Source organism: Rhinoraja longicauda, chromosome 7, assembly GCF_053455715.1.
Source record: "Rhinoraja longicauda isolate Sanriku21f chromosome 7, sRhiLon1.1, whole genome shotgun sequence".
In the NCBI taxonomy this organism is placed as follows: Eukaryota; Metazoa; Chordata; class Chondrichthyes; order Rajiformes; family Arhynchobatidae; genus Rhinoraja; species Rhinoraja longicauda.
In genome coordinates, this window is record NC_135959.1 from 56,861,590 (window position 1) to 56,887,470 (window position 25,881).

A 25,881-nucleotide genomic window follows, 5' to 3' on the forward strand; every position below is an offset into this window, starting at 1 on the left:
AATATTTCAGATGCTGGAAATCTGAAATAAAACCAAAATATATATGAAATACTCAGCAGGTCGGATAGCATTTGTGGGACAAAACTTTAGCATTTCAAGTTGATAGCCTTTCATCACAACAGGGTTTCAATGGGAAACCAACATCATCTCAGCCATTACGATTTAGGTTCGGGTGTGGGAATGTAATGGTGAATGAGTGAAATGCCATCCTCACTCATTTTCCATCATGGCCACCACCAATCTTTTCAATGTTTTCTAAAAGAACTAATAATCACATTCCTTTATTCAGCAGCATTAGCTGATTTCATGGAACTGTATCTGTTTAGTAAGCACTGATGCAACAAAGCACACAGGTAATAGTGACTCCATGTTAATATCAGGATAATGCAAAAAGAGCGCAATTTATTTGGCTGACTTGCTTCATGACAAAGGAGCACAGGTTATTTGCAGTTTTTATCAGCCAACTGAATCATCCTACCAACAACTGGAGAGCAGTGACGAACTACTATCTACCTCATTGGAGACTCTTGAACTATCTTTAATAGGACTTTACAAGCTTTATTTAGCACTAAACGTTATTCACGTTATTCCCTTTTTCTACACTGTCTTTCTGCTGACTGCTTCGACTGGTTTGAAGGTTAATTGGCTTCAGTAAAATTGTAAATTGGTCCTGGTGTGTAGGATAATGCTAGAGTATGGGGTGATCGCTGATCGGCACGGACACGGTGGGCCGAATGTCTTGTTTCCACGCTGCAAGTCTAACGCCTAAAATCTAAAGTCTAAATCACATACAGGGATTTCATATCTACAGTACTTTCTGCACAGGCAAGCAATGCTAACACCAGCAACCGTGAGATTTGTGCCCAAAAGGCACAATTAAAGCTCTAGGATGGAGACACAAGGACTGTAGATGCTGGAAACTTGAGCAAAACACAAAGACCTGGAATAACAATGAGTCAGGCAGCATCTCTGGAGAGAATGGAGAGGCGATGTTTTGGGTTGTGATCCTACCTCAGGTTGTTTTAGTCTATATAGATGCAGTCTAATGATGAGAATTAAAAACAAATTTATAAAGTTAAGCAAACAGTACTTTGGAGTATGGCAAATGGAGCTGGAAGCCCTACAGATGCCTGGGGCTTGACTAGATCAAGCGCCACTCCAGGAGACTGAGCACATGGACCGGAGGCCACCTGCAGCAGCACGGAGCGCTGGTTCACAACGGTGCACCCTAATGCAAGGTGGAAGACGTCTACAACTTTGCTTTGTCCGACTGACCCTGCAACGCCACCAGGACAACGGACCTTTATGGCCAACTGCACTTAAAGCAACTTGGACTCTTACCAATCATACCAAAACCTGGTGGTTCTTGTATATTGTCTCAGTGGATTATTTCTACACACATTGTACTTAATCTGGCATTGTGCTTATGGATAGTACACAGAAGAAGACTTTCACTGTTCTTCAGTACATGTGATAATAAAGAACCATTGAACATCGTAGTGCTTTTAGTTTGGAAATGTGTGTCACTGGCATAAAAGTGGGATTATTTTATAGTCTGTTCATATGAACTGGGCTTTTCCCTTTAATTGGTTTGACCCAGTCTGAATTGTCTCCAAATAGTAAAAACAAAAACATTTAGTACACCCATCATGAAACAATATATTTTTGCCCTGTGCAAAATATTGATATGTTGACTTTTTGTCCCAACCACCCACCTATATTTCTGACACCCAATACTGATTTGAAACTTTTGGAAGAGATTCTCTACAATCAGTAATGGGAAGCCAGCCAGTAGTCAGACAAAGAGTTGCTCCTCTAACAACACTGTAGCAAAAGGAAGCAATGCAGGAGCTAGACACAAAAAGCTGGAGTAATTCAGTGGGAATGGGTGACGTTTTAGATCGAGACCCTTCTTCAGACTGGTTAGAGATAAGGGAAAGGAGAGATATAGAGGAGCTGAGAGGTACACAGGGGCAGAAGTGTGAAGGAATAAAGAATAAATGCAATAGAAGCTTAATAATTTTGGCAAAATCAATAAATTGACAATAAGAATTTTGGTAAAATCAATAGATAAGAATTGAGAGTTTCTTCAAATACATTATCTGTTATGGTTAGTAGGTCTTCCACTACTGAAAAGACAGATGATTTTTTTAATGACCTATATTCCAGCTAAAGCCATGGTTTAGATGGAATCACAAAACAAAAGTCCAGGAAGTTCCTCTAGAGTGTGGAATATTTGCTAATTGAAAAATGCCAAACTAACTCTTCACTGACGAACTTTGGTATTTTCGGTTCGATCCCACCCGTCGTCATTTAATAACTAACTTTTTTTAATTGCGATAATTCCGAACTTAGTTTCAAGTCCATTGCTGAACTTTGTTTAAAATAACATTTTCTGAGATACATTTCAGAGGCAATCCACATTATGAGTTTTAATATTGCTACGATTTTCAAAGTTTTCTTTAACTTGAGAATGGAGAAATATAATGGGGTTTGTCATTAAAACAAGAACTTGAAGCTAACTTTAATATAATTTATTGCATATGTTTCAAGCAATATTGAGGGGGAAAATCAAGGGTGAAAATATAAATAAGAGACGAGGAAATAAGAGAAATATTTTCATCATATTTCGAATGAGGAGTGGTGTGTGCAATCACAATGTATTACTAGGAAAGTGTTAGCATAAACCGCCTCCTTTCTCTTTTTAATTGAAATTATGTTATACAGCAATCTAATGCCATTGCTTTGTCACATTCCCTTATCTGCGAACGTCTTTCGGGCTGAGGGGAAAGTAAAAGTGAGGTCTTGATTCCCTTGACAAATGTTGAAATGACATTGAACTTTCTGCACTCGAAACTGACTCTGAAGCACATTACGAGGAATCTATTCGATGCACCGTTCAAAGCCAGGAGATATTTTGTCCAGTCCACTTGACCAGCAACACACTGGCGATCAGCCGAGTTTCAGACAACAGTTTAATGCAGAACCACGACAAATGTAGAATCCCCAAGGAAAATAAAACAATCCCACTAAATGGTCGGTGCCCGAGGATATAAAACTAATGTAAAGTGAATTCCGAATCGAAATCTTGAAAGCAAAAGGGAACTATTAAATACGAATTTGGCTTAAATGTCTGACGCCGGTCATATATTTTTTTCATTCTAAGTATAATCCTTACTCAGTGCCCGGACATCTGCGTGTGTTTCAAACTGTATTGTAGCACTGATGTCTGGAACTAGCAACTATTGTAGCACTGGTGGCTGGAACGTTCTGCATATTGTTCTGTGTCATTTTTATCAGATAGTCTGCAAACTGAATTAATGATATTTGCTATCTACAAAAAGCGAACCATTGATAAAAAAAATCAACTTGGTTGAATTCTGCAATCTCATTTTACGAGTAACATTCTAACAAATACCCGACTGTTGACAAAACCAGGACGACATTTTTCTTGAATGGTGTCGAAAGCTATCCTTTACCATTTAAAATATTTTCGTATTATTTGATGGCTTTTGAGGTATATGTAATGCAGCATGCAATGTGGAAACATTTCAATTAATAATGTCCACTTTCCCCGGTAATGAATGTTTCCCTAAGCGAAGAGCGTTGAATCTTGCAGTACAATAAATGACATTGTAAATGTGACAATGGTAAACCTCTGATCGGTACCAGAGCTATTGTAAATCTTTTAGATGACAATGTATAGAGTTGTAATGCAATTAGCCGGGCTCAGCGAAAAAGATAGAACACATTTTAAGCGCAATTATTGGATTTAGGTGGGCGAGTATTAATGGTTGAGCTGCCTCCCATCAAGTGTGGCTTCCTGCCTTTAAGATTGGTTGGTAATGCAGAACGGGCCGTGAAAACGGTGGGAAAACCCGTAACCCCCGGCAGTTTTGCTGCTTCCTGTGGAATTTGAGTTGCCTTCCATCCCCACCCACCACCCCATTTGGTAAAAGAAAACAAACTTCAAAACAGACGAGGTGCATTCCGAAAATAAAGACCAGCTTTATTTTGTCTGTCGACCCTTCGTTCGAGAGGTAACTGCAACCGGTACCTTTCTCGAAATAGCTCACAGATCAAGTGGTTTCTAGACAGGCAGGGCACTAAAACCCAATTCACAGCAGGTACTAGGAGAAGATGAATATCCTGGTGAACAATTCTTGACAGAGTTGTTTGTCTCTTTGGGAAGTGAACAAAGATAACATTGGCAAACTAATATTGTAGTCAGCAGGGAGTCGGGAATATAGATTAATAAAATGGAAAACAAGAAATAGGCCAAAAATCAATGGTTAATGCTAACCCCCGGCATTAAGTCTTTTCTTCATACTATAAATAACACGATCTAGAAATGTCTACTTGTTCCAAAACTAAATGTCATTATGGTTCAATGTTAACCGTGTCACACAACCTTACACAATTTCGGCATGTCTTATTTAATTCCCCAAAGTTTTGGTTTATGCGTTCAAATTGTATAATTTCAGACAGATTTTGACTACAACATCGCTTATTATTATTTTGTTTTGTCTCCTGATAGTGCGGGACTTGCAGTCCGTTGTCGCGTACAGAACTATTTGTTCACATCAGTACAGATTTACTCGGTCAGATCCTTCAATCCACAAAGTGCAATTGCATCTACACGGCGTCAGTAGGGCAGCGCCCATCTTAAAAGTAGTGTCTCATTTTTCGAGTTTCATGCAACATTGGCAGTTGAAAATGACCCGTTTTGCACGTCAGCACAAGGTTTATACACAATCATGGCTAACTTTATTACATTTCATGCTTGTTTCTTGGACTAGGCTAACACAGAATAGTATCGTTGGACCGAAGAAATGGAGCGAGCGAGATGCCAGGCGCTGTCCATGTAACCCGCGCTACACTGCGTGTTCCCTTGTGTGTTGTGTTAACCCCGCCGCGGCTCATGCAGAGCCTGGAGTATCAGCCTCTCGTGTTCACAAGTACAAAAGGGCCCTTTGCCGAGCTTTCCAGTTCACCTGGACAAATGCAACAGTTCGTGGGGGGTTTGAAGAAGCGAATTAGAGACCGGGAAATGTTTGCCTTCCGCAATTAAATCCCGGGCTGTACTCGTAAGAGACGGGTGGCAGCGTGCACTCGGGGAAGAACTGCGAGAAGGCAGCTAAAGTGGCCGGGGGCTCCTCGATGGGCGGAGTGTTAGCGGGCTGGCTACTGCCGTAGAGAGGGGCGAGTCCGCCCGCTGCCCTGGCGCTCTCGGCGGCCGCGGCCAGGCTCCAGCCGGCGGGGGGGCTCTTTTTCGAAAGGTTGCACTGGAGCCAAGGCTCCGGGAAGTTGGCGAAGCCGCGGTACGTGTCGTGGGCACCGAGCTCGCAGCTCCCCTGCTGTGGGACCCGCACTGGGAACGGCTCCTGCCCCGTGATCATGTTGCTGTAATCCGGACCGAGCAACTCGAAAAACTCCGCCGCCTCCGGGTTGCCCCTCTCCAGGTCTTTCAGGGACATGCCCGAGGTGGAGGTGATCTTCACGTTGGCCGGCTCGGTGAAGAAGGACGGCGGCAAGTTGCGGTTTCGCAGCGGCACCTTCTTGCTGTTGCTGCTGTTGTTGCCGCTGCTGTTGTTACTGTTGTTGTTGCTGCTGTTGTTGCCGCTGCTGTTGCTGCCGGCGGCTGCAGATCGCTGCAGGTCCCGCACCGAGTCGAACAGAGCCGCCAGCGACTTGCTTTGAAGGCTCGACTGCGAGCCGTCCTTCTTTGGCGGCGGCTTACACTGGAAATGGCCGGTGGTGGTGGTGGTGGTGGTGGAGGAGGAGGAGGTGGAGGAGGAGGAGGGTGGAGAAGCCAGCCTCTTGCTGCCCGGCTCTTGCCCGGGTCCACTCGCGGAGATCATCCCCGTGCACCGTTTGATTTGTTTCTGCAAGTACTTTCTGTGGTTGACTTTCCTCTTCGATTTGACTGGCTTGTCTAGCGCCAGCTTGATGTTGCTGGAGGCCGAGTCTATAAAGTTGAGCAGGGCGCTGGTGGTTTCTTTCAGCTCGCCGGCGCTGTCCATCTCTCCCAGGAGGGCCCCGTTGTAATCGTTCTCCAACTCGTACTCCACCGAGGAGCCGGGGGGGAAACAGAAGTGGATGAAGTGGGGGTTCATGATGGCAGCCTGCACAGCCATCTCCCGCCCCCCCAGTCCCCAGGATCAACAGTAGCCAGCCCCCCCCCCCCCCCCCCTCCTCACTCTCGAGTGAGTAAGAAGTGCCTTTACCAACTTTCCCAGCACATTCCCGAGGTTTCTGGCGATCCCCGGCGCTGAGCGGCCACGCCGGCCAGCGACTCCACACTGGGACGTGGAGCAGAGCAGAGCAGAGGGAAATCCTGGGAAACGATCGAGCTCTCAAAGCTTAAATCCAGCCCGGACTTCAGTTGCTCCAAATAAAACTGGGCAATACATCATCCCATCATCGCTCTGCCTGCAGCCCGCCTCTCGAATAGCTCCTCCTCCCTCCCCCACTCCCCACTCCAGCACCACCTTGTGAATAGCGCTTTAATAAATGGCCTTCGCTCTGGGCCCGGCCTTGAAAAGCAGATCCGTTTCCCGTCAGTGGAATCAGTCAGTCAAAAGCGGCCCCGAGCCTATTATAGAGCTGTGAATTCATTAAAGCGGGCAGCTTAAGGAGGTTGGACACGGTTTGGGAGAAACACTTTATTACTACAAAGTAAAGTTTAGACATTTACAAAAGGTAAACATTTAAAAACAGAACAGTAGATGAAAGTCGCTCTCATAAATATAGATTCTTGATTTTGCTTATACTTTTATTTTAAAATCCGGAATTTGCAGTTGGAGCGTTTAAAGTAAATTGGACAATCTGAGGGATCTAGACATTCAAGGAACTGCAGATGTTGGAATCTCAGAAGGGCCCGTGTCCTTTCCACCCCTCCACAGATGCTGCCTGATCCACTGAAATCTTCCCTCGGTGTTTGCCGAGAAGATTCCATGTTTCTTTTGCTCCAGGTTCTCGTTCTCTCTCTCCCTCTCTCTCTCTCTCTCTCTCTGCTGGATCGATGTTCCACCACCATCTTACATTAGTCCTTTCCTATTTGTCACCAACCTGCTATCCTTACCACGCCCGCTTCCCCAATGGACGCTAACAACCCCAATTCTACTTCACCAACACCTCCCTCTCCAAGGGTCTTTAAGTTGTCCAACATCTCATGAAACGCGAGGAGAACTTCCCTCCAACGACACACTGGGCAGAATAAAACCTGCAGGCTGCAGATGCCAGAATCCTGAATAAAACAACAAGTGCTCGTGGAACTCAGCAGATCAGGCAGCATCTGAGGAGGGAATGGATAGGCGACGTTTGGGGTCGGGACCCTCTTCAATTTATAACTTGTCTGCCGCAGATTCTGTCCCACCAACCCCATCCGTCACCCCGAGAACCAGTGAGACCGCGACAGATTATTTTCACACTGCAAATCTATACTCGTATGAAAGCATATTCCAGGTAGAACTGCCTTAATAAGCTTTAGGACATCTAAAACGGTACATATGCTAACAGACGCCCGCGTTTGCCAATCTACATTGGGTCCAGCTTAAGCGACGTTTAGATTGAAGAAGGGTCTCGACCCGAAACGTCACCCATTCCTTCTCTCCCGAGATGCTGCCGGACCTGCTGAGTTACTCCAGCATTTTGTGAATAAATAGATTTTTAAACTGCCGTCCTTCTCACCCGGATCTTCAATCCGAAACCATCATCGGCGATGTCTTTATTTTCTGATCCCCAGAACTTTGATCTGACTCCTTAAACCTCTCCTCCGCTATAAAAAAAAGTGCTTCTCCAACACTACCTCTCGGCTACCCGCCCTAATAGTGATTTCTGACAACACCGTGTCAGGTTTTGTTGATAATGCATCTGACAAATACCGTGGGATTATATCTGTGTGGCGATGCTTTTGGCAAGGCAAGTTGCCATTTCTTTCCAGGTAATTGCCTATAGATGTTATTTAATGTTTATGAATTCTTCAGAGGTACAAAAAGTGGGGGGAGCGGGGGGGGGGGGGGGGGGTGGTCAATGAAAATTCGCAGTTATATAACGCCTCTCGTTTCAGCCAAGAAGGGCGTTTTACAATTCTAGCGCACGTCAGTGAGTAATGAATCTGCAAGAGTTAATGTAGTGCATAAACCGTCACATTCAAAGGCCAGTGTTATCTGGAGAAAGACAAGCTATATTTTTTCTTTAATGCTTAGGGTCACTTTAAGTGAATATTGGCAATGTGGAGAATGCGACAATGCTGCCAGACTCCCGCCCCCCCCCCCCCCCCCCCCCCCCATCACCCCCCACCCCCTCTCTGTCACTCTCTCTGCCAGTCAAATATCTACCTGGAGGACGCTCAAGAACACCATCGGATGTTCGTTTCTCGTGTTCACGGGTTACCTTGAGCAGGTGCCTCAGTGGGTGCATGCACACATAGAGGACCTCTCGGCTTACTTTGTATACTTACTGGGTTTTTTGTGTGGTTGATTTCTTAGCTCCAGGCGCAAATACACATTCCCATATCAGTGGGAATTTTTCCCAGCTTGACAAGTATTATGGTTAGCCTTTGACGTACAGCCGTAAGGGTCTAAATAGAGTCTATTCTTCCCTCGCCTGAAAGGATGCTTTGTGCCAAGGATTCATTAAAACTCACCACACAGCTCCGTAAATGATGCTAAATAATGAACAGTCGATTTAACTGCAAAAAGCTTCTGGAGCTATTAAATTAAAGGGAAGAAAAAACAATCCCATTCGGGCTCAATCTGCCAGAAGAAAATTTGACCTTAAGATGCTTCATTTAAATTTTTACAGCAAATAGCTTTCAACCTGGAGAGAGCATAATGTAAAAGTTGGAAACTGTTGGAAAAAATTCCAACGAGCGCATCCTCTAAGGAGAGGAATGCGGTCCCAATAGTTTTAATGCCTATTCCCAATGGTGGTTAATGATCCCGCTGAGTAAATGTGATCTAATCATCGCCTGGGTCACGACCAGCGGTCTTCGGCTTCGGGTGAAAACTTTGTGCAAACAGCTCCATATTTCGGATAGCCCGGCGATTTGTTGTGTTTTGTTTTTCCTTCACAAGGGTCTGGGTTTCTTTGCCAGGACGTGGCAAGGTGATGCACTGAATCGTTCACTGTGGAAGAAAGTGGCGCATTTAAAGGGAAACGGCAACCAGCATAAACTGCCTTTATCATGTAAATAGTAGGGAGAAAAAGGACAGTGAAACTGATAGCACTGATCTAATTATCTCAGCCCAATACAGCAAAGCTACTGAAAGAGACTCAGAGAAAGGCTGACCTTCGAGCACAAAAACTGGGAGAAAACAATAAGAACCGTAGCAACAGTATAAAACGCGCTTCTTTTTTTTGCCTCCACAAAGGACGATTTTATGAGCGTTTTTAGGTTCGCATTTGTATAGGCGATTTTAGAGTGTGATTAATCGTGACAACCTGACGAAAATATGATGGTATTTATTTAAAATCGATTCATTTACAATATTAACTGTTATCAAATTAAACGCCAGGCTTTAAAATAATCCCCATATGTAAATTTGGATTGTCAGGTTTTCCTCTCTGCGATTGATGATCGTGGCAAGAGTAAATAAATATTGTTTTTGCATAACGACTGGTGCAGTGAGCACTTTTCCTTGAACGTAGTCTGTGCTTCGAATATTTTTCATCTCAGAGACTAAACAAATTTCCCTTCTGTTTTGCATGACTATTTAAAACACGTCCTCGCTGCCTTCCCATCAATTCGGCTTGGTTAAAATGACATCACCAGCAAAATAGTTGACATTTTGGCTGCTTTAAATTCAAAGTATACTTCCCATTGTAGTGAAGGGCCAAAGGTGACTGACACTTACAGACAACTGGCAAATGCTACAGAAGGCATCGAGTTGTTTCCCAATTCAGAAGGGCGCGCTTTTAAGCAACTAGGAACATCATTTAAAGACAGAGGGGTCCTTTATAGTCGCCTTCAGGTACATGGTTTAAAACCCCTCCTCTTTTATCAGCACCAATTGTCATTTCCCCAGCCGCCCCTCCCCCATCCTCACCTCACCACACGCAGTCCTCATACCTTATTAAGCAGGTTACTGTGCAGTTTCTATCACACGTACCATTCCCCCAACAATTATAAGTTCGAGAATATTTTATTTTAAACAGGGGTTAGAAACCGACAGATTGTGGCGGATCTCCAAATTTTGCAAATAATCGTTTCTAGTCCTGGTGTTAAAGCAATCGTTAAATTAAAGTTATGATCCAAGCCTTTGAAGATAAGAACCCGTCCCGTTACAGTTTGTGGTTCTAATGATCGGGTTTAGGGGAAATCGTTTGGGTTCTGATGGTCAATTAATTCGAGACACGGAGTGTTAGTGTTAATTTAACATACAGCCCAGCCAGTCAAGTGCAAGGGCTGTAGTTAAGAAGAGAAGCAAACAGCTTATCAAATGCATTCAGAGAGTAAAGATTGAACAAGTGGTTAACCGAGTAAAGAGCGGGCTTAGATCGACTTAAAGGATATTCAGTTGCGGGGTTTAGGATCTGAGACCGGATTCTGCCTTGCTCTGGAGTTTATAACGCGCCTTGAGAGTCAGTAGCAGCGCTACATGGTTCGTGGAGGTGCAACCCTATTTTATCACTAGTGATTTTTTTGTCTGGTACGCAGACAAAAAGATCCCAAAATTACTCGGGTCAGACTGAGGTCAACACGACGGGAGGGTCAACATTTACAATGGTTCAAATGAGCACATTGGGAACCAATGTCTGGTGTCCACCGCATCGGCCAAGCTTGAGCATGTCTCGGTGGAGATGCCCCGCTCCTTCAACTTGATCTTGGAGCCAGGTTAGGGTGGAGGTGGAGGGGAGAGATGGGGGTAACCAGAACCTAGCTCACTGAGCGAGATCTGCCGCAGAGACTTCGCGGCCGTGGAGGAGCTGTGGGGCGTGACTGTGTGTGATCCGTGGGGGGCTCGGCTCCTGGCTTAATTGCGTGGCCTTGTCTGCTTCCTGGGCTCTGGAAAAGGGCCAGCAAATAGATAAGCAAAGGCATGGACCTCAACCTACTGGGATGGATTGTTCTCGTTTAAAAAAATTAATTCCTGAAGATCAGAGTAGCAAGGAACTGGAGATGCTGGTTTGTAACGAATGTAGACACTCTTAAAAACATGAAACCAAAGTAACCGTAAAAAAAATAATTTCCCCTTTGCTTTTGAAACGACAGGTCTGGAATCCTCACTCAACATCAGATCTCAGTCCTTGGCATGAAAATGTCAGGGTTCTAATGAGAACCACCATCTCTAGTAAACAAGGAATGCATCTAGCTGTTGAGCAAAAAAAACAAAGTCCTGGAGGAACTCGTCAGATCAGGCAGCATTTGTAAAGAGAATGGGCAGATGAGTTTTCAGCTAAATACCTTTCTTCAGACCAATGTTTGCTGTCCTATCTTTCCCAGTGGGGTACAACTCACTGATATTGCAGCTGGTATTCTCCAAGAGGAACAAAGCATAGATAATTAGTTGCAACAGTTTGGCACCAAAATTATAAACTTACATTTTAGCTTTTAACTTGAAACACACTGGATAAGGTGTACACCAACGTAAAGGACGCCTACAGAGCTCTCCCCTGCCCACCCCTGGGACAATCCGATCACCTCTCACTGTTTCTACTGCCCGCATACAAACTCCTCATCCGCAAGACCAAACCCACAATAAAGACAGTCAAAATATGGCCCGAGGATGCCACCCTACAACTCCAGGACTGCTTTGATCGCACCGACTGGGACCTGTTTGCACAACAGGCCACCTACGGTTCAGAGGTAGACTTGGAGGAATACACATCCACTGTGCTCTCCTACATCAACTGCTGTGTGGAGAATGTCACGGAGGACAAGGAGATAAAGATGTTCCCAAACCGGAAACCCTGGATGAACAAGGAGGTACAGAACCTGCTGAGGGCACGCAACAATGCCTTTAAATCTGGTGACACTTCAGCATACAGTGTTGCCAGATCAAACCTGAACAAAGGTATTAAAAGGGCCAAAGACACCCACAGGCAACGGGTGGAAGACCACTTCAACACCACGGACACCAGAAGCATGTGGCAGGGTGTCAGGGACATCACTGGCTACAAGAGCAGCCCTGCCTTCCCCCACAGCGATATGGCACTGACCAACGAGCTTAACACCTTCTTTGGCCTTCCATCCCCTTGAGGGGGCTGTGCGTGTCGGTTGCCTCGGTAGGGGTCGAGTTGTCTGTCCGAGGGTGCGGGGGGGAGGAGAGGGGAAGTTTTGTTGCCTCCATCACAGTGAGGGGGTGTTTGGAGTCACTGTGATGGATGTTTGTGTTGGGGTCGTGTGTCCTGTGTTCTTTTCTTTTTTTGCTGTGACTGCTGAAATTTCGTTCGGTGTTGTGCCGAGTGACAATAAAGTGTTGTTATGTTATGTTATGTTATGTTATGTTGAAACTGGCAAAACCACCTTGGGTGGAAGAACCCCAGCCGAGGCGTAGGGACAGGTCTTGCAACTGAGCACACAGGAGGTACAACGCACTCTGCAAGGGGTCAACCCACGCAAGGCTGCAGGACCGGATGGAGTTCAAGGAAGGGTACTGAAGGACTGTGCTGAACAGCTGGCTGAGGTATTCACCAGGATCTTTAACCTATCATTATCTCGGGCTACGGTCCCCAAGTGCCTGAAGTCGGCTATCATAGTTCCGGTGCCGAAAAAAGCAAAGATCTCCAACCTGAATGACTACCGCCCGGTTGCCCTAACGCCGATAGTCATGAAGTGCTTTGAAAGGCTGGTCCTCTCACACATCAAATCCAGCATCCCTGACTCACTGGACCCACATCAATTTGCATACAGGGCAAATAGATCCACAGAGGACGCCATCTCTCTGGCTCTTCACACTGTCCTGACTCACCTAGAGAGACAGGGCACGTACGTGAGGATGCTATTCATAGACTATAGCTCCGCCTTCAACACGGTCATCCCCACCAAGCTCATCACCAAACTCCACCAGCTAGGCCTCAGCTCGTCATTATGTGACTGGATCCTGGACTTCCTGCTGCACTATTCTCCCTTCTGTTATTGTCAGCAAAAAAATGTCTGCGAAACAATAACAACAACAACTTATGGAGAGGAAAGATCAGTCTGAGGAAGGGTCTTGACCCGAAATATAGAAAATTGGTTGACAGACAGAAAGCAAAGAGTGGGGATAAATGGGTCCCTTTCGGAATGGCAGGCAGTGACCAGTGGGGTACCGCAAGGTTCGGTGCTGGAACCCCAGCTATTTACGATATACATTAATGACTTAGATGAAGGGATTAAAAGTACCATTAGCAAATTTGCAGATGATACTAAGCTGGGGGGTAGTGTGAATTGTGAGGAAGATGCAATAAGGCTGCAGGGTGACTTGGACAGGTTGTGTGAGTGGGCGGATACATGGCAGATGCAGTTTAATGTAGATAAGTGTGAGGTTATTCACTTTGGAAGTAAGAATAGAAAGGCAGATTATTATCTGGATGGTGTCAAGTTAGGAAGAGGGGATGTTCAACGAGATTTGGGTGTCCTAGTGCATCAGTCACTGAAAGGAAGCATGCAGGTACAGCAGGCAGTGAAGAAAGCCAATGGAATGTTGGCCTTCGTAACAAGAGGAGTTGAGTATAGGAGCAAAGAGGTCCTTCTACAGTTGTACCGGGCCCTGGTGAGACCGCACCTGGAGTACTGCGTGCAGTTTTGGTCTCCAAATTTGAGGAAGGATATTCTTGCTATTGAGGGCATGCAGCGTAGGTTCTCTAGGTTGATTCCCGGAATGGCGGGACTGTCGTATGTTGAAAGGCTGGAGCAATTAGGCTTGTATACACTGGAATTTAAAAGGATGAGGGGGGATCTTATTGAAACATATAAGATAATTAGGGGATTGGACACATTAGAGGCAGGAAACATGTTCCCAATGTTGGGGGAGTCCAGAACAAGGGGCCACAGTTTAAGAATAAGGGGTAGGCCATTTAGAACGGAGATGAGGAAGAACTTTTTCAGTCAGAGAGTGGTGAAGGTGTGGAATTCTCTGCCTCAGAAGGCAGTGGAGGCCAGTTCGTTGGATGCTTTCAAGAGAGAGCTGGATAGAGCTCTTAAGGATAGCGGAGTGAGGGGGTATGGGGAGAAGGCAGGAACAGGGTACTGATTGAGAGAGATCAGCCATGATCGCATTGAATGGCGGTGCTGGCTCGAAGGACTGAATGGCCTACTCCTGCACCTATTGTCTATTGTCTATTGTCTATTGAAATGTCACACATTCCTTCTCTCCAGAGACGCTGCCTGTCCTGCTGAGTTACTCCAGCATTTTGTGTCCACAACAACTACTTACATCTGTACAATATTTTTAAATGTGTAATATGTCCCACTTAAAGCAAAGGAGCAGCACAGTGGTGTAGCTGCTGCCACACAATGCCAGAGACTTGGATTTGGTCCTGACCTTGAGTACTGTCTGTGTGGAGTTTGCACATTCTACCCGTGAACGTGTGGGTTTCCCCTGGGTGCTCCGGTTTCCTCCCATTCGCTAAAGAGGTGCGGGTTTGAATGTTATAAGGCCACTGAATATTGCCCCTATTGTGTAAAAGGTGGATGAGAAAGTGGGATAACCTAGAACTGGTGTAAACGGGTGATTGATGGCTGGTGTGGACACGGTGGGCCGAAGGGCCTGTTTCCATATTGCATGTCTATCTCTAAACTAAACAATTTCATAAGGAAAGTAAAAGATGGTTTGATTTCAGTCAATTTTCCTCTGTGGCAGCTCCTCGGCCAGTCTGTATTCATGCATCAGTGTTGCAGGATCAGTGTTTCCCAAGGGACCAGACTGATCTTCTCCAGCAGACCACCTGCATTGTATGAATGGATTCCAACATAAACATCTCGTTTTCTGCTTAATTCTTTGATTAGCTGGATTATTTTGTGCATCGTTAAATCCGTCCTTGATTTACCACCTGAAAATATTTCTGGAATATAATTTTTAATTAAATAAAAACATAGATTGACTTTCACAGTTTACTGAAAATCTGACAACGTTCCACATTAAGATGGGAAGATGAAGAGCCCAGATGTGACGTTTTGTCATTGCAACTTAACTTTTGCACAACATAGATTTTGTTTGATGAAAGATACAGAATAGAAACAGGCCCTTCTACCCATCATGTCGACACTGATCATCTATCATTCGTTCACACTAGCTGTATGTTATCCCATTCTTGCATCCACCCCTTGCAAACTAGGGACAAATTACAGAGGCCTATTAACCTGCAAACCTGCACGTCTTTGGGATGTGGGAGGAGACCGGAGTACCCGGATGTAATCTACGCGGTCACAGCGAGAACGTGCAAACACCATGCAGGCAGCTCTTATGGGAACAGCTTCTTCCTCACAGCCATCAGGCTATTAATCACTACAATCTCCAAATAAGCTGAACTACATCGACTTGGGGCATTGGTTTTGTCTTTTTGCACTAATATTGTTTGTGTGTGTGTGTGTGTGTGTGTGTGTGTGTGTGTGTGTGTGTGTGTGTGTGTGTGTGCGCGTATTTACATATATGAACTTTTTTTCTTGTTTATTATAGAGTACAGAGTACTATGTTTACTTATTCTGTTGTGCTGTTACAAGTAAGAATTTCAATGTTCTGTCTGAGACATATGACAATAAAACACTCTTGACTCTCCCTCATCTTCCTTTAACCCAGGTCTTGGCGCTGTGAGGCAGCAGCCCGACCAGCTGCGTCATTGTGTTGCTCACATTGATTGTGATATCGCAGTCTTGACAGAAATGGAAGATTCTGCACTCAGAGGATGTTAAGAGTTCAATTTCAAGAACTAGAGTCAGCGAATTGAACAAAATAAAAAAATGAAAAGTGATTTTGGGAAAGAACCAGATAAGTTTCATAGATGTACAGAGCACGCAATCAATAAATGAATGGAGTAGTCAAGGAAGGAACTGCTGGTTTAAACCACAGATAGACACAAAAAGCTGAAGTAACTCAGCGGGACAGGCAGCATCTTGGGAGCCTTTCTTTATGGGGTCCATCTATATGAATGGACCCCATCCTAGATCTCTGACTAGTTTCACTGTCCTCTTGATTAAATTTTACTGATCTCGGCCCGAAACGTCACCCATTCCCTCTCCCCTGAGATGCTGCCTGACCCACTGAGTTACTGCAGCATTTTGTGTCTACGGTGTAAACCAGTATCTGCAGTTCCTTCCTACACACACAGCAACTTGACTGCATTTGTCGTAATATCTCACATGAGGTGTTTATTGGGCAGATTCTATACTCAGACATTGCAATCCTCCATTGTTTAAAGTCAGTGATCTGAAAATAGTTTTATCATTATCCACTCATGAAATAATAATTTGACGACGCAGTCTCACAAAGCTTAAATCTCATTCATGAACTTTGTTTCATTGTCTTCATCCTTTGTTGCTTTTTTTGGATTATGGCATCTTCATCTAATATGTGGAAGCAAAGAAGGATCCCAATCCAAAACGTCACCCATCTTTTTGCTTGTTAGTTATAAAATTCTGGATGTTTTGTTCACTTGTGGTGTGTGAGAATTGCTGGCAAAGCATCATCAGTCCCCACTAAAAGTGCACCTTGGTCATATAGGAATCAAATAGGAAGATTGTATTTTCCTTTAAAGTTTTAATCTAAGTCCAATAACATTCTGCTATTTTTAAACCTTGGAATCAAGCCTGACTACCCTGCAAAACAACAAATGAATCACCCAAATACAACAGTGGTCGTGTTTGCCTTTGAAGTCCTTCTGTGGCTGTTTGCAAAACTTGGTATTACAGGGGTGGTTTCTTCCCAAAATAGAAGTGGCGAGACCAGAAGCTTCCTTTAGAAGGGCCCTTTAAACGGGCAGAAGTCATTAATTAACTAACACATTATTCAGCTGACACTTTCATCAATCAGCTTTCTTATTAGTATTCTGCTGATCCGCTGACCCTGTGTCTCTGTACTGTCTGCATGAAGCTGCAGAAAACAGACCACACACCAGAGGAAGGAGATTATTCCTCATTTTATCCTGTATGGGACAAGGGAATGAAGTAGAATGCATGGGGGGAGGGCAAGACTGTATTTGTTTTTCATTGAACTCCAATGAGCCTCAGTCATTCCCCCCACAATTCCTGTTGCTTTCCCCCTTAAACTTTAAGGTTGCTTGAAGTTTAAAATCTGTTGTTTGTCTGATTTGCCGTTCTTAATTTTTATTATATGATGGAATATAATATAATTAAAATATTAGAAATGTTAATCGTTTCATTTTTTAACAACGTTGTTCTTACAAAAAAGCTCAAGTGTATTATGTTGAAATGAGAGCAATTTCATTCATACTTAAGAAAATTAATTTATCTTGTATAAAATTGTTCTGGATTGCATTAGCTTGCAGATATATGCATCTCATGCTTCTAGTACCAGTCTGCCAGCTGTTTCCTACGAACCTAGAGCGATCATTCATCATGGAGAATTAATTCTTGACAGATTGTACCTGATAATCCTTTCTCCCTGCACAGTTAAGAACCGTTAATTGCTCAAATAGTGTGTATGAACGCCAAACATAATCCCAAAACCATTTCTCCTGGTATCAACCCCCCCCCACTCTTTCCCTTTCATTGCATGCCTTTCCAACGATATCCCTTGTTCTGGTTTCCTCTTTTATTCTTATTCACTGCATATCTTACAGCCTTTTGTCTTCTTTTCATCCCTGGCCTTTGCCCACCCATCAGTCAATCAAAACCCCTCTCACCTATAACCACATAATTGACCAAAATAGACACACAATCCTGGAATAACTCGGCGGACAGGCAGCATCTCTGGAGAGAAGGAATGGGTGACGTTTCGGGTCAAGACCCTGCTTCACGCACCAAGCCTTGGGTGCAGGGGGTGAAACAGTGGGACAGCGGTAGAGCTGCTGCTTACCGCACCAGAGACACGGGTTCGATCCTGACTACAGGTCCAGCAGCCACCGAGGGAGCATTGGGTTGTAGTGTCAGAGCATCAAAACACAGCCTCAAGATGGTAAAAAAGAAACAGCACAAGGACAATTTTCTTGAAAGACAAATGCCATCATTTTTCATTCAGGCATTATTTGATTTTTCATTGCTTATCAATACATAGTAACATTTGTTTGTTTAGGGCACACAATAGGAGAGGTGAGGCACAGTTATCTGGCAGCTACCAGCATTGAGACATATCCAGTAATGCCTCACTTTGTAAGAAAGCTTAACTGTATGCTCTTCAGATCACATGGGTTGAGATCATACTTGACTTTTATAAATCAGTGAGGATGCTCTTCAAATAAAAGGGATTGATCACGGCAGGGCAGAATGAGTGTGAAAATAATACGATGTTGACATCCAGGCACAGCATTGTGACCAAGGGTTGCCAAATGAAATGTCACAGTTCCCAATTAATGCAGCCTTTGAAAGCCTGAGTCCACAAACACATTGGTCAGCAGAGAGATCTTGTGTTTCGAAAGACACCGTGGGAAAAGGGGCCTTAGCGCATTTTAATTTATCTACCTCCTAACCTTTTTATTCGTTGTTTCTTTCCACAATTTAACAGCCAACATTTTTTTTAACTTTGAGCATTTAAGATCAGAAGGAGTTGAAATGTACATTGCACAATGACTGATATCATTAAGTCTGTGTCTGACACTAGGGAAATATCAAGAGTCAATACAAGAGGCAAGAGTGTTTTATTGTTGTGTGTCCCAAATAGAACAATGACATTCTTACTTTAATCAGTTTAATTGGAATGCTATCAGAATTGCTTGACCCAGATTTACAATTGGTGTAATTTTATCCGTTAATAAACTCTACTATGGTTTGCTCAAGGTAAAATCATTGTTAGATTGAGCAGTATTGAAAGAAAAGCAGCATCAATTTTCAGGCATATATAGAGAACCATTCCCCTCTACGATCCTTCACTGTTTTCCAGTTCAGATTCACTCATAGAGTCATGGAGTTATGTAGCATGGAAACAGGCCCTTCAATTCAACTCATCCATGCCAACCATGATGCATGGTCGGCATGGATGAGTTAAGCGGAAGGGCCCCATCCAAGCTAGTCCCATTTGTCCGCATTTGGCCCACATCCCTCTAAACCATTCCAATCCATGTATCTTTCCAATTGTCTTCTAAATACTGTTTTAGTCCCTGGCTCAGTTACCTCCTCAGGCAGCTCGTTCCATATACCCACCACCCTCTGAGTGAAAACATGTCCCCTCATTTTCTTATTAAATCTTGTCCTCCTCACCTTAAACCTACGTCCTCTGGTTCTTGATTCCCCTACCCTGGGTAATAACGCTATTCCTCTCATGATTTTACATACCTCTATAAGATCGCCCCTCAGCCCCCTAAGCTCCAAGGAATAAAATTCAAGCCTGCATAGCCTATCCCTATAGCTCAGACCCTCGAGTCCTGGCAATATCCTCATAAATCTTCTCTGCACGCTTTCCAGCTCAATTACATTCTTCCTACGGTAGATATAAAATGCCGGAGTAACTCAGAGGGACAGGCAGCATTTCTGAAGAGAAGGAATGGGTGACGTTTTGGGTCGAGACCCTTCTTCAGATCCGAAACGTCACCCATTCCTTCTCTCCAGAGATGGCTGCCTGTCCCGCTGAGTTACTCCAGCATTTTGTGTCTACCTTCGATTTAAACCAGCATCTGCAGTTCTTTCCCATACATTCTTCCTACAGCAGGTTGACCAAAACTGAACACAGTACCCCAAATGTAGCTTCACTAATGTCATGTACAACTGTAACATAACGTCCCAATGTTTCTACTTAGTACCCTGACTAATGAAGGCCAATGTACCAAAGGCATCCTTTACCACCCTGCCTACCTGTGTCACCAATTTCAGGGAACTATGTATCTGTACTCCTCGATCCCTCTGCTCTACAATGCACCCCAGAACACTACTATTCACTGTGAAGGTGATGCCCAAGTTTGACTTCCGAAGATTCAACAACTTGCACTTATCTGCATTCAACTCCATTAGCCATTGTTCAACCCACCTGCCAGCCCAACCATCTGCATATTAACACTCCCCCTCACCTGTATCCACCTATCACTAATGGATCTCCTGGTTGCTAACAATTTTAACTCCCCTTCCCAATCCCAGACTGACCTTCCTACCTGGGCCTCCTCCATTGCCAGAGTAGGGCCACACATAAACTAGAGGAACAACATCTCGTATTCCACTTGGGTAGCTTACAACCTAAGGGTATGAACATTGAATTCTCTAATTTTAGGTAACTGATATATAAAATGCCCCCCTTCTCCTCCCCCACCTCCCTCCCATTTCCTGTGCCCCACCTGGAAATGCATCCATTTCTGTATCCCCCCCCACCCTTCCACATATATTCCTTCCTCTGGCTTCACAATTCGCACTTCTTTCCTTATCTCATACCATTTGTCTTTTCATTTCTGGCCTTGTCCAACCATCTGCTTATCAACCCCCCGCTCCCTCCTCACCTGTATCTACCTATCACTCGCCAGGATTGTTCCTTCCTTTCCTTTCTTTCAACTATCTTCCCCTCCAACAAAATCAATCGGAAGAAGAGTCCCATCCTGAAACCTCATCTATTCATGTTCCCCTGACTCGCTGAGTTACTTCAGCACTTTGCGTCTATTTTTGTAAACCAGCATCTGCAAATAACTCAATTTAAAAAATAAAATAATTGCCAAAAAAGTACTATCAGGCACTTAAGACCACGAAGATCGTATTGTAAAAGACTGAAAAAATATGCGTGCAAATAAAATAGATATCTTTAAAATTACATTCATGATTATGTTCATGCAATTGGCAAGTATAATAAGTACAAGGCTGCATGAGTCAACTTCCATGTAAATAAGGCATTCAAACTTTTTACCTGAGAGTCAAATGTTACCAAATCTGAACACCATCTACAGCAGCATCTGCAATAAAGCTCAATATCATTCATATCTCCTCAGCAAAGCATCCCTTGCTTACATACAACATAACCTAGACAGGATTCAGGCGTGTGCTGATAACATATACACCCACAAAATTACGAACAATCACCATCTACAACAAGAAAGATTCTAACCACCTACACTTGACATTGATAAACTATTACTGAGTTCCTCACCATCAACATGCTGGGGGCCATCATTAATCAGAAACTCATCTGGACCAGCCACATAAACACTGTGGCTGTGAGAGCATGAATAGGTTGGATATTACGTGGTAAGTGACTCATGTCTTGATGAGCCAAAGCCTTTTCACCATTGCCAAGGAACAAGTCAGAAGAACGTTGAAATTCTCTCCACTTGCCTGGATGAGGCAACAATTCTCCAACAATGCTCAAGAATGTTAGACACCATGAAGAACAAATGTGATTATTTCCCTAATTCACCATCCTGAACATCTATTCCAGGCAGCACGGGCACACTGTGGTTACAGGGTGCACTATGTACAAAATGTGCTGCAGCTATTGACCAAGGTTTCTCCAACAGCACCTTCCAAATCCGCCATCTCTGTCATCAAGAAGAATAAGACCAAGAGGACTATTGCAGTGGTGGTCCCCCACACTTGAATGAGAATTCAGAATGGACAATAAATGGTGACTTTACTAAGCAAAGCCCAGATCCTGGAAATTCAATGAATAAAAACCATACAGATTTATAACAATAGTGTCATCTCAATGTAAGACAGTAAACATTGGCATTGAATGTAATTTGAAATGGTTCAGATTGAAACTTGAACAGCGCAACAATATCAATAAGTACAACAACAGGTCTGACTGCTCATTCATCATTTGTCTTTTATATTGACAAGCCAACAGAAAAAAAACTATAAATGGCTTTCAATAGCCCTGGCTAGATATTTTTTTGTGTGGGAAAGCAATTGTTATTTCAAAGATTGAATAAATAACAGTGTGCCAATGAAATAGAAATAAATCTCCATTAATAGTCAGGCTTGATTGGCCTTGCCTGCTCTCTTGTGGGTATTCATGAATGGTTCATTGTAGTTTTTCTACAAGCAGTAAATTAAGCTGCAAGACAATTGAGTCTCAGCTGATTGTGTCAAAAAGCCTATAAAATATCAATAATACTGTTTATCCCAGCATATTTAAATATGAATGTGTCACATCGAGTAGTAGCTATAGTGCACATATCACCAGTAACAGCTGTGTGTAAGTACAAAAGCAAAATGTATTCCATTGCTAGGTTTTTATCATTTTCATGGCAATAATGCCCGCCTGTGTACTGGTGCCAAGCTGCTGATCCAGTCACTGACTTAGTGAATATTGTTCCTGCCCACAGTAAGGCAACCCCCTCTGGCCAAACATGCTTCCTCACATAATACAAATTGCAACAATAGTTTGAACTACCAAACACGTACAAGATTGTAGGTAGACACAAAATGCTGGAGTAACTCAGTGGGACAGGCAGCATCTCTGGAGAGAAAGATTGGGTGACGTTTCGGGTCGAGACCCTTCTTCAATCTGAGCCATAGAGTCATAGAGTAATACAGCGTGGAAACAGCCCTTCAGCCCAACTTGCCCCCACCGGCCAACAATGTCCCAGCTACACTAGTCCCACTTGCCTGCGCTTGGTCCATATCCCTACAAACCTGTCCTATCCATGAACCTGTCTAACTGTTTCTTAAATGATGGAATAGTCTCAGCCTCAACTACCTCCTCTGGCAGCTTGTTCCATACACCCACCACCCTTTGTGTGAAAAAGTTACTCCTCAGATTCCTATTAAATCTTTTCCCCTTCACCTTGAACCTATGTCCTCTGATCCTCGATAACCCTACTCTGGGCAAGAGACTCTAGTCAAGTGCATCTACCCAATTTATTCCTCTCATGATTTTGAACACCTCTATAAGATCACCCCTCATCATCCTAGGCTCCATGAAATAGCGACCCAGCCTACTCAACCTCTCCCTATCGCTCATGCCCTCTAGTCCTGGCAACATCCTCGTAAATCTTTTCTGAACCCTTTCAAGCTTGACAATATCTTTCCTAAAACATGGTGCCCAGAACTGAGCACAATATTCTAAATGTGGTCGCACCACGTCTTATACAACTGCAGCATGACCTCCCAACTTCTCTACTCCATACTCTGACTGATGAAGGCCAAAGTGCCAAAAGTCTTTTTGACCAACTTATCTACCTGTGACTCGACCTTCAAGGAACCATGCACCTGTACTCCTAGATCCCTCTGCTCTACAACACTATCCAGAGGCCTACCATTTACTGTGTAGGTCCTGCCCTTGTTCAATGTCCCAAAATGCAACACCTCACACTTCTCTGTATTAATTTCCATCAACCATTCCTCCGCCCACCTGGCCAATTGATCCCGATCCTGCTGTAATCTTTCACAACCATCTTCACTATCTGCAAAACCACACACTTTTGTATCATCAGCAAACTTGCTAATCTTGCCCTGTATATTCTTATCCAAATCATTGATGTAGATGACAAACAGTAACAGACCCAGCACCGAACCATGATACACCACTAGTCACAGGTGTCCAGTCCGAGAAGCAACCTTCCACCATCACCCTCTGCTTCCTTCCACGGAGCCAATTTGCTATCCATTCAGCTATCTCTCCTTGGATCCCATGTGATCTAACCTTCCAGAGCAGCCTACCATGCGGAACCTTGTTGAACGCCTTACTGCAGACCATGTACACAACATCTACAACTCTGCCCTCATCAACCTTTTTGGTCACATCTTCAAAAAAATCAATCAGATTTGTGAGACACGACCTCCCTTGCACATAGCCATGCTGACTATCCCTAATCAGCCCTTGCCCATCCAAATGCCTGTATAACCAATCCCTCAGAATACTCTCTAGTAACTTTCCATGGCGTTTGCATGTACTCCCTGTGTCTACGTGCGTTTTCACCGGGTGCTCCCACATTCCAAAGACATGCACGTTTGAAGGTTAATTGGTTGCTGTAAATTGTCCCGAGTGTGTAGAATAGAAATAGTTTATGGATTTTGTTGTTTGGCATGGACTTGGTGGGCCTAAAGAGCTGTGTCCACTCTCTAAACAAAACTAAACTGAATGGTAGGAGTCAATACAAATTATCAATAATTTCTATAATATAATTAGGGCATACGTAAGCAACTATTGTTGGAATACTATTTTATAGCTGTTTTATAGCACAGAACAAATTAATTATTCCAAAGTTTGAGAAAACCCTCAGATATTTTTGGAGGCACAAGGAACTGCAGATGCTAGGATCTTGAGCAAAACAAAGTGCTGGATGAACACAAAGGTCAGCCGGCATCTGCGTAGGGAATGGACAGACGACATTTCGGGTCGGGACCTTTATTCAGACAGATTGTCATGGAGGGGTGAAAGCTGGATGAGAGGTGTGAGTGGGACAAAGCCGGTCAAGTGATGGGTGGTTACAGGTGAGAGGGGTTTGATTGGCAGATGGGTGGAAAAGGTGACAAAGGCTAAAGATGAAAAAGAGACAAAAGAATGTCAGTGTAGGAGCCATTTTGTGTTTGTTAGATCTTAGCATATTATTATATTATTCTGTATCCTGCTGTATTATTTTTGGACACCAGAGGGTTGACGTGAGATAATACTAGGCTTACATATATGGACTGGAAGGAGCCAGGGAGGAGTCAGATTATGAGTATAATTCGTACCAGGAGAATTGTCTTATCTCAGGTTTGGAAATATCTAGTCTGGATAAAGATGATTTTATTCATCTACCAGATGTGTTTACACAAAAGACCAACAATGTTTCTCAGTTAAACATTCCCAGACAAGAAGACCTGAAGCAATGGCCTTACTTGAAGGATGTCATGATTCCTGAAATTGACTCTGACATTGACCTAGTCATCGGGGCAGACGCTTCATAGGTATTGGAACCTCGGGAGCAGGTCAATAGTCAAGGAGATGGACAATATACTGTGAAAGCCCTACTGGGATGGGTCATCTATGGTCTCCTGAGAAGAGACCACGACAGCAGGGATGGGAATGGCTGCCCTGCTGCTGCTGTCAATCGAATATCCATTGCAAGCCAAGAGGAGCTTCTGGTCCAGCAACACAATCACGACTTCATAATGGGGAAAATCCAGAGCTGACACAATACTGCTAAAGAATTACAGCTTCAATTGGACAAATCCATCTTCTGGAACGATAGCACAACGGTGCTTATGTACATCAACAACGAAACCAAATGCTTTGAAACATTAGTAGCAAACAGAATCTCTTTTGTAAGGGATGTTACATTGTAACATTTCACGATGGAGATATGTTAGCACAAAGGAAAATCCTGCAGATGAAGCATCAAGAGGACTGACAGCAGGCCGCTTCTTAAACTGGAAGAGAAGACTGAAGAAGATCCTGTCTAATGGGCAGAATATTGGAGACTATACCAGATGCACAATGTTTTGTGCGTACTGTTTGACCTCAGACTTAGAGCAACATCTTGAAGAGACCGATAACGAAGATATGTCTGCTCCTGGAAGCTGATACCTGAGTACAGCAAAAACTGGTGGCTTAAACATTGAAGAATGACTATAGTAGATTAGATGCCAATATATAGTGCATGTTTTTTTGATGAAGTATGAAGTTTTTATGGCTCCTTTTAATGTTTATTAGTAATTGTTTCATTATGTACTTAGAACAATTAGGGGCCGGTGTGTACGAGCCATTTTGTGTTTATTAGCTATCTTAGCATATTATTATATCATTTTGTGTCCTGCTGTATTATTTTTGGACACCAGGGGGTTTTTGTGAGATAATACTAGGCGTATATATATGGACTAGGAGGAGCCAGGGGAGGAGTCAGATTATGAGTATAATTCAGCCAGCACTTATGTAATGCGGCAGT

General features: G+C 43.7%; 2 protein-coding genes across 2 annotated transcripts in view; both read right to left on the reverse strand.

Annotated features, from left to right (window-relative positions):
• Positions 1 to 25,881, reverse strand: part of prcp (prolylcarboxypeptidase (angiotensinase C)) — a 91,844-nt gene that overhangs the window by 19,647 nt on the left and 46,316 nt on the right. The window lies entirely within an intron of this gene.
• On the reverse strand, positions 2,584 to 6,142 carry fam181b (family with sequence similarity 181 member B). The gene has a single exon (XM_078403122.1). The coding sequence runs from the start codon at positions 6,135 to 6,137 to the stop codon at positions 5,037 to 5,039; it is 1,101 nt and encodes a 366-aa protein (XP_078259248.1). The 5' UTR covers positions 6,138 to 6,142; the 3' UTR covers positions 2,584 to 5,036.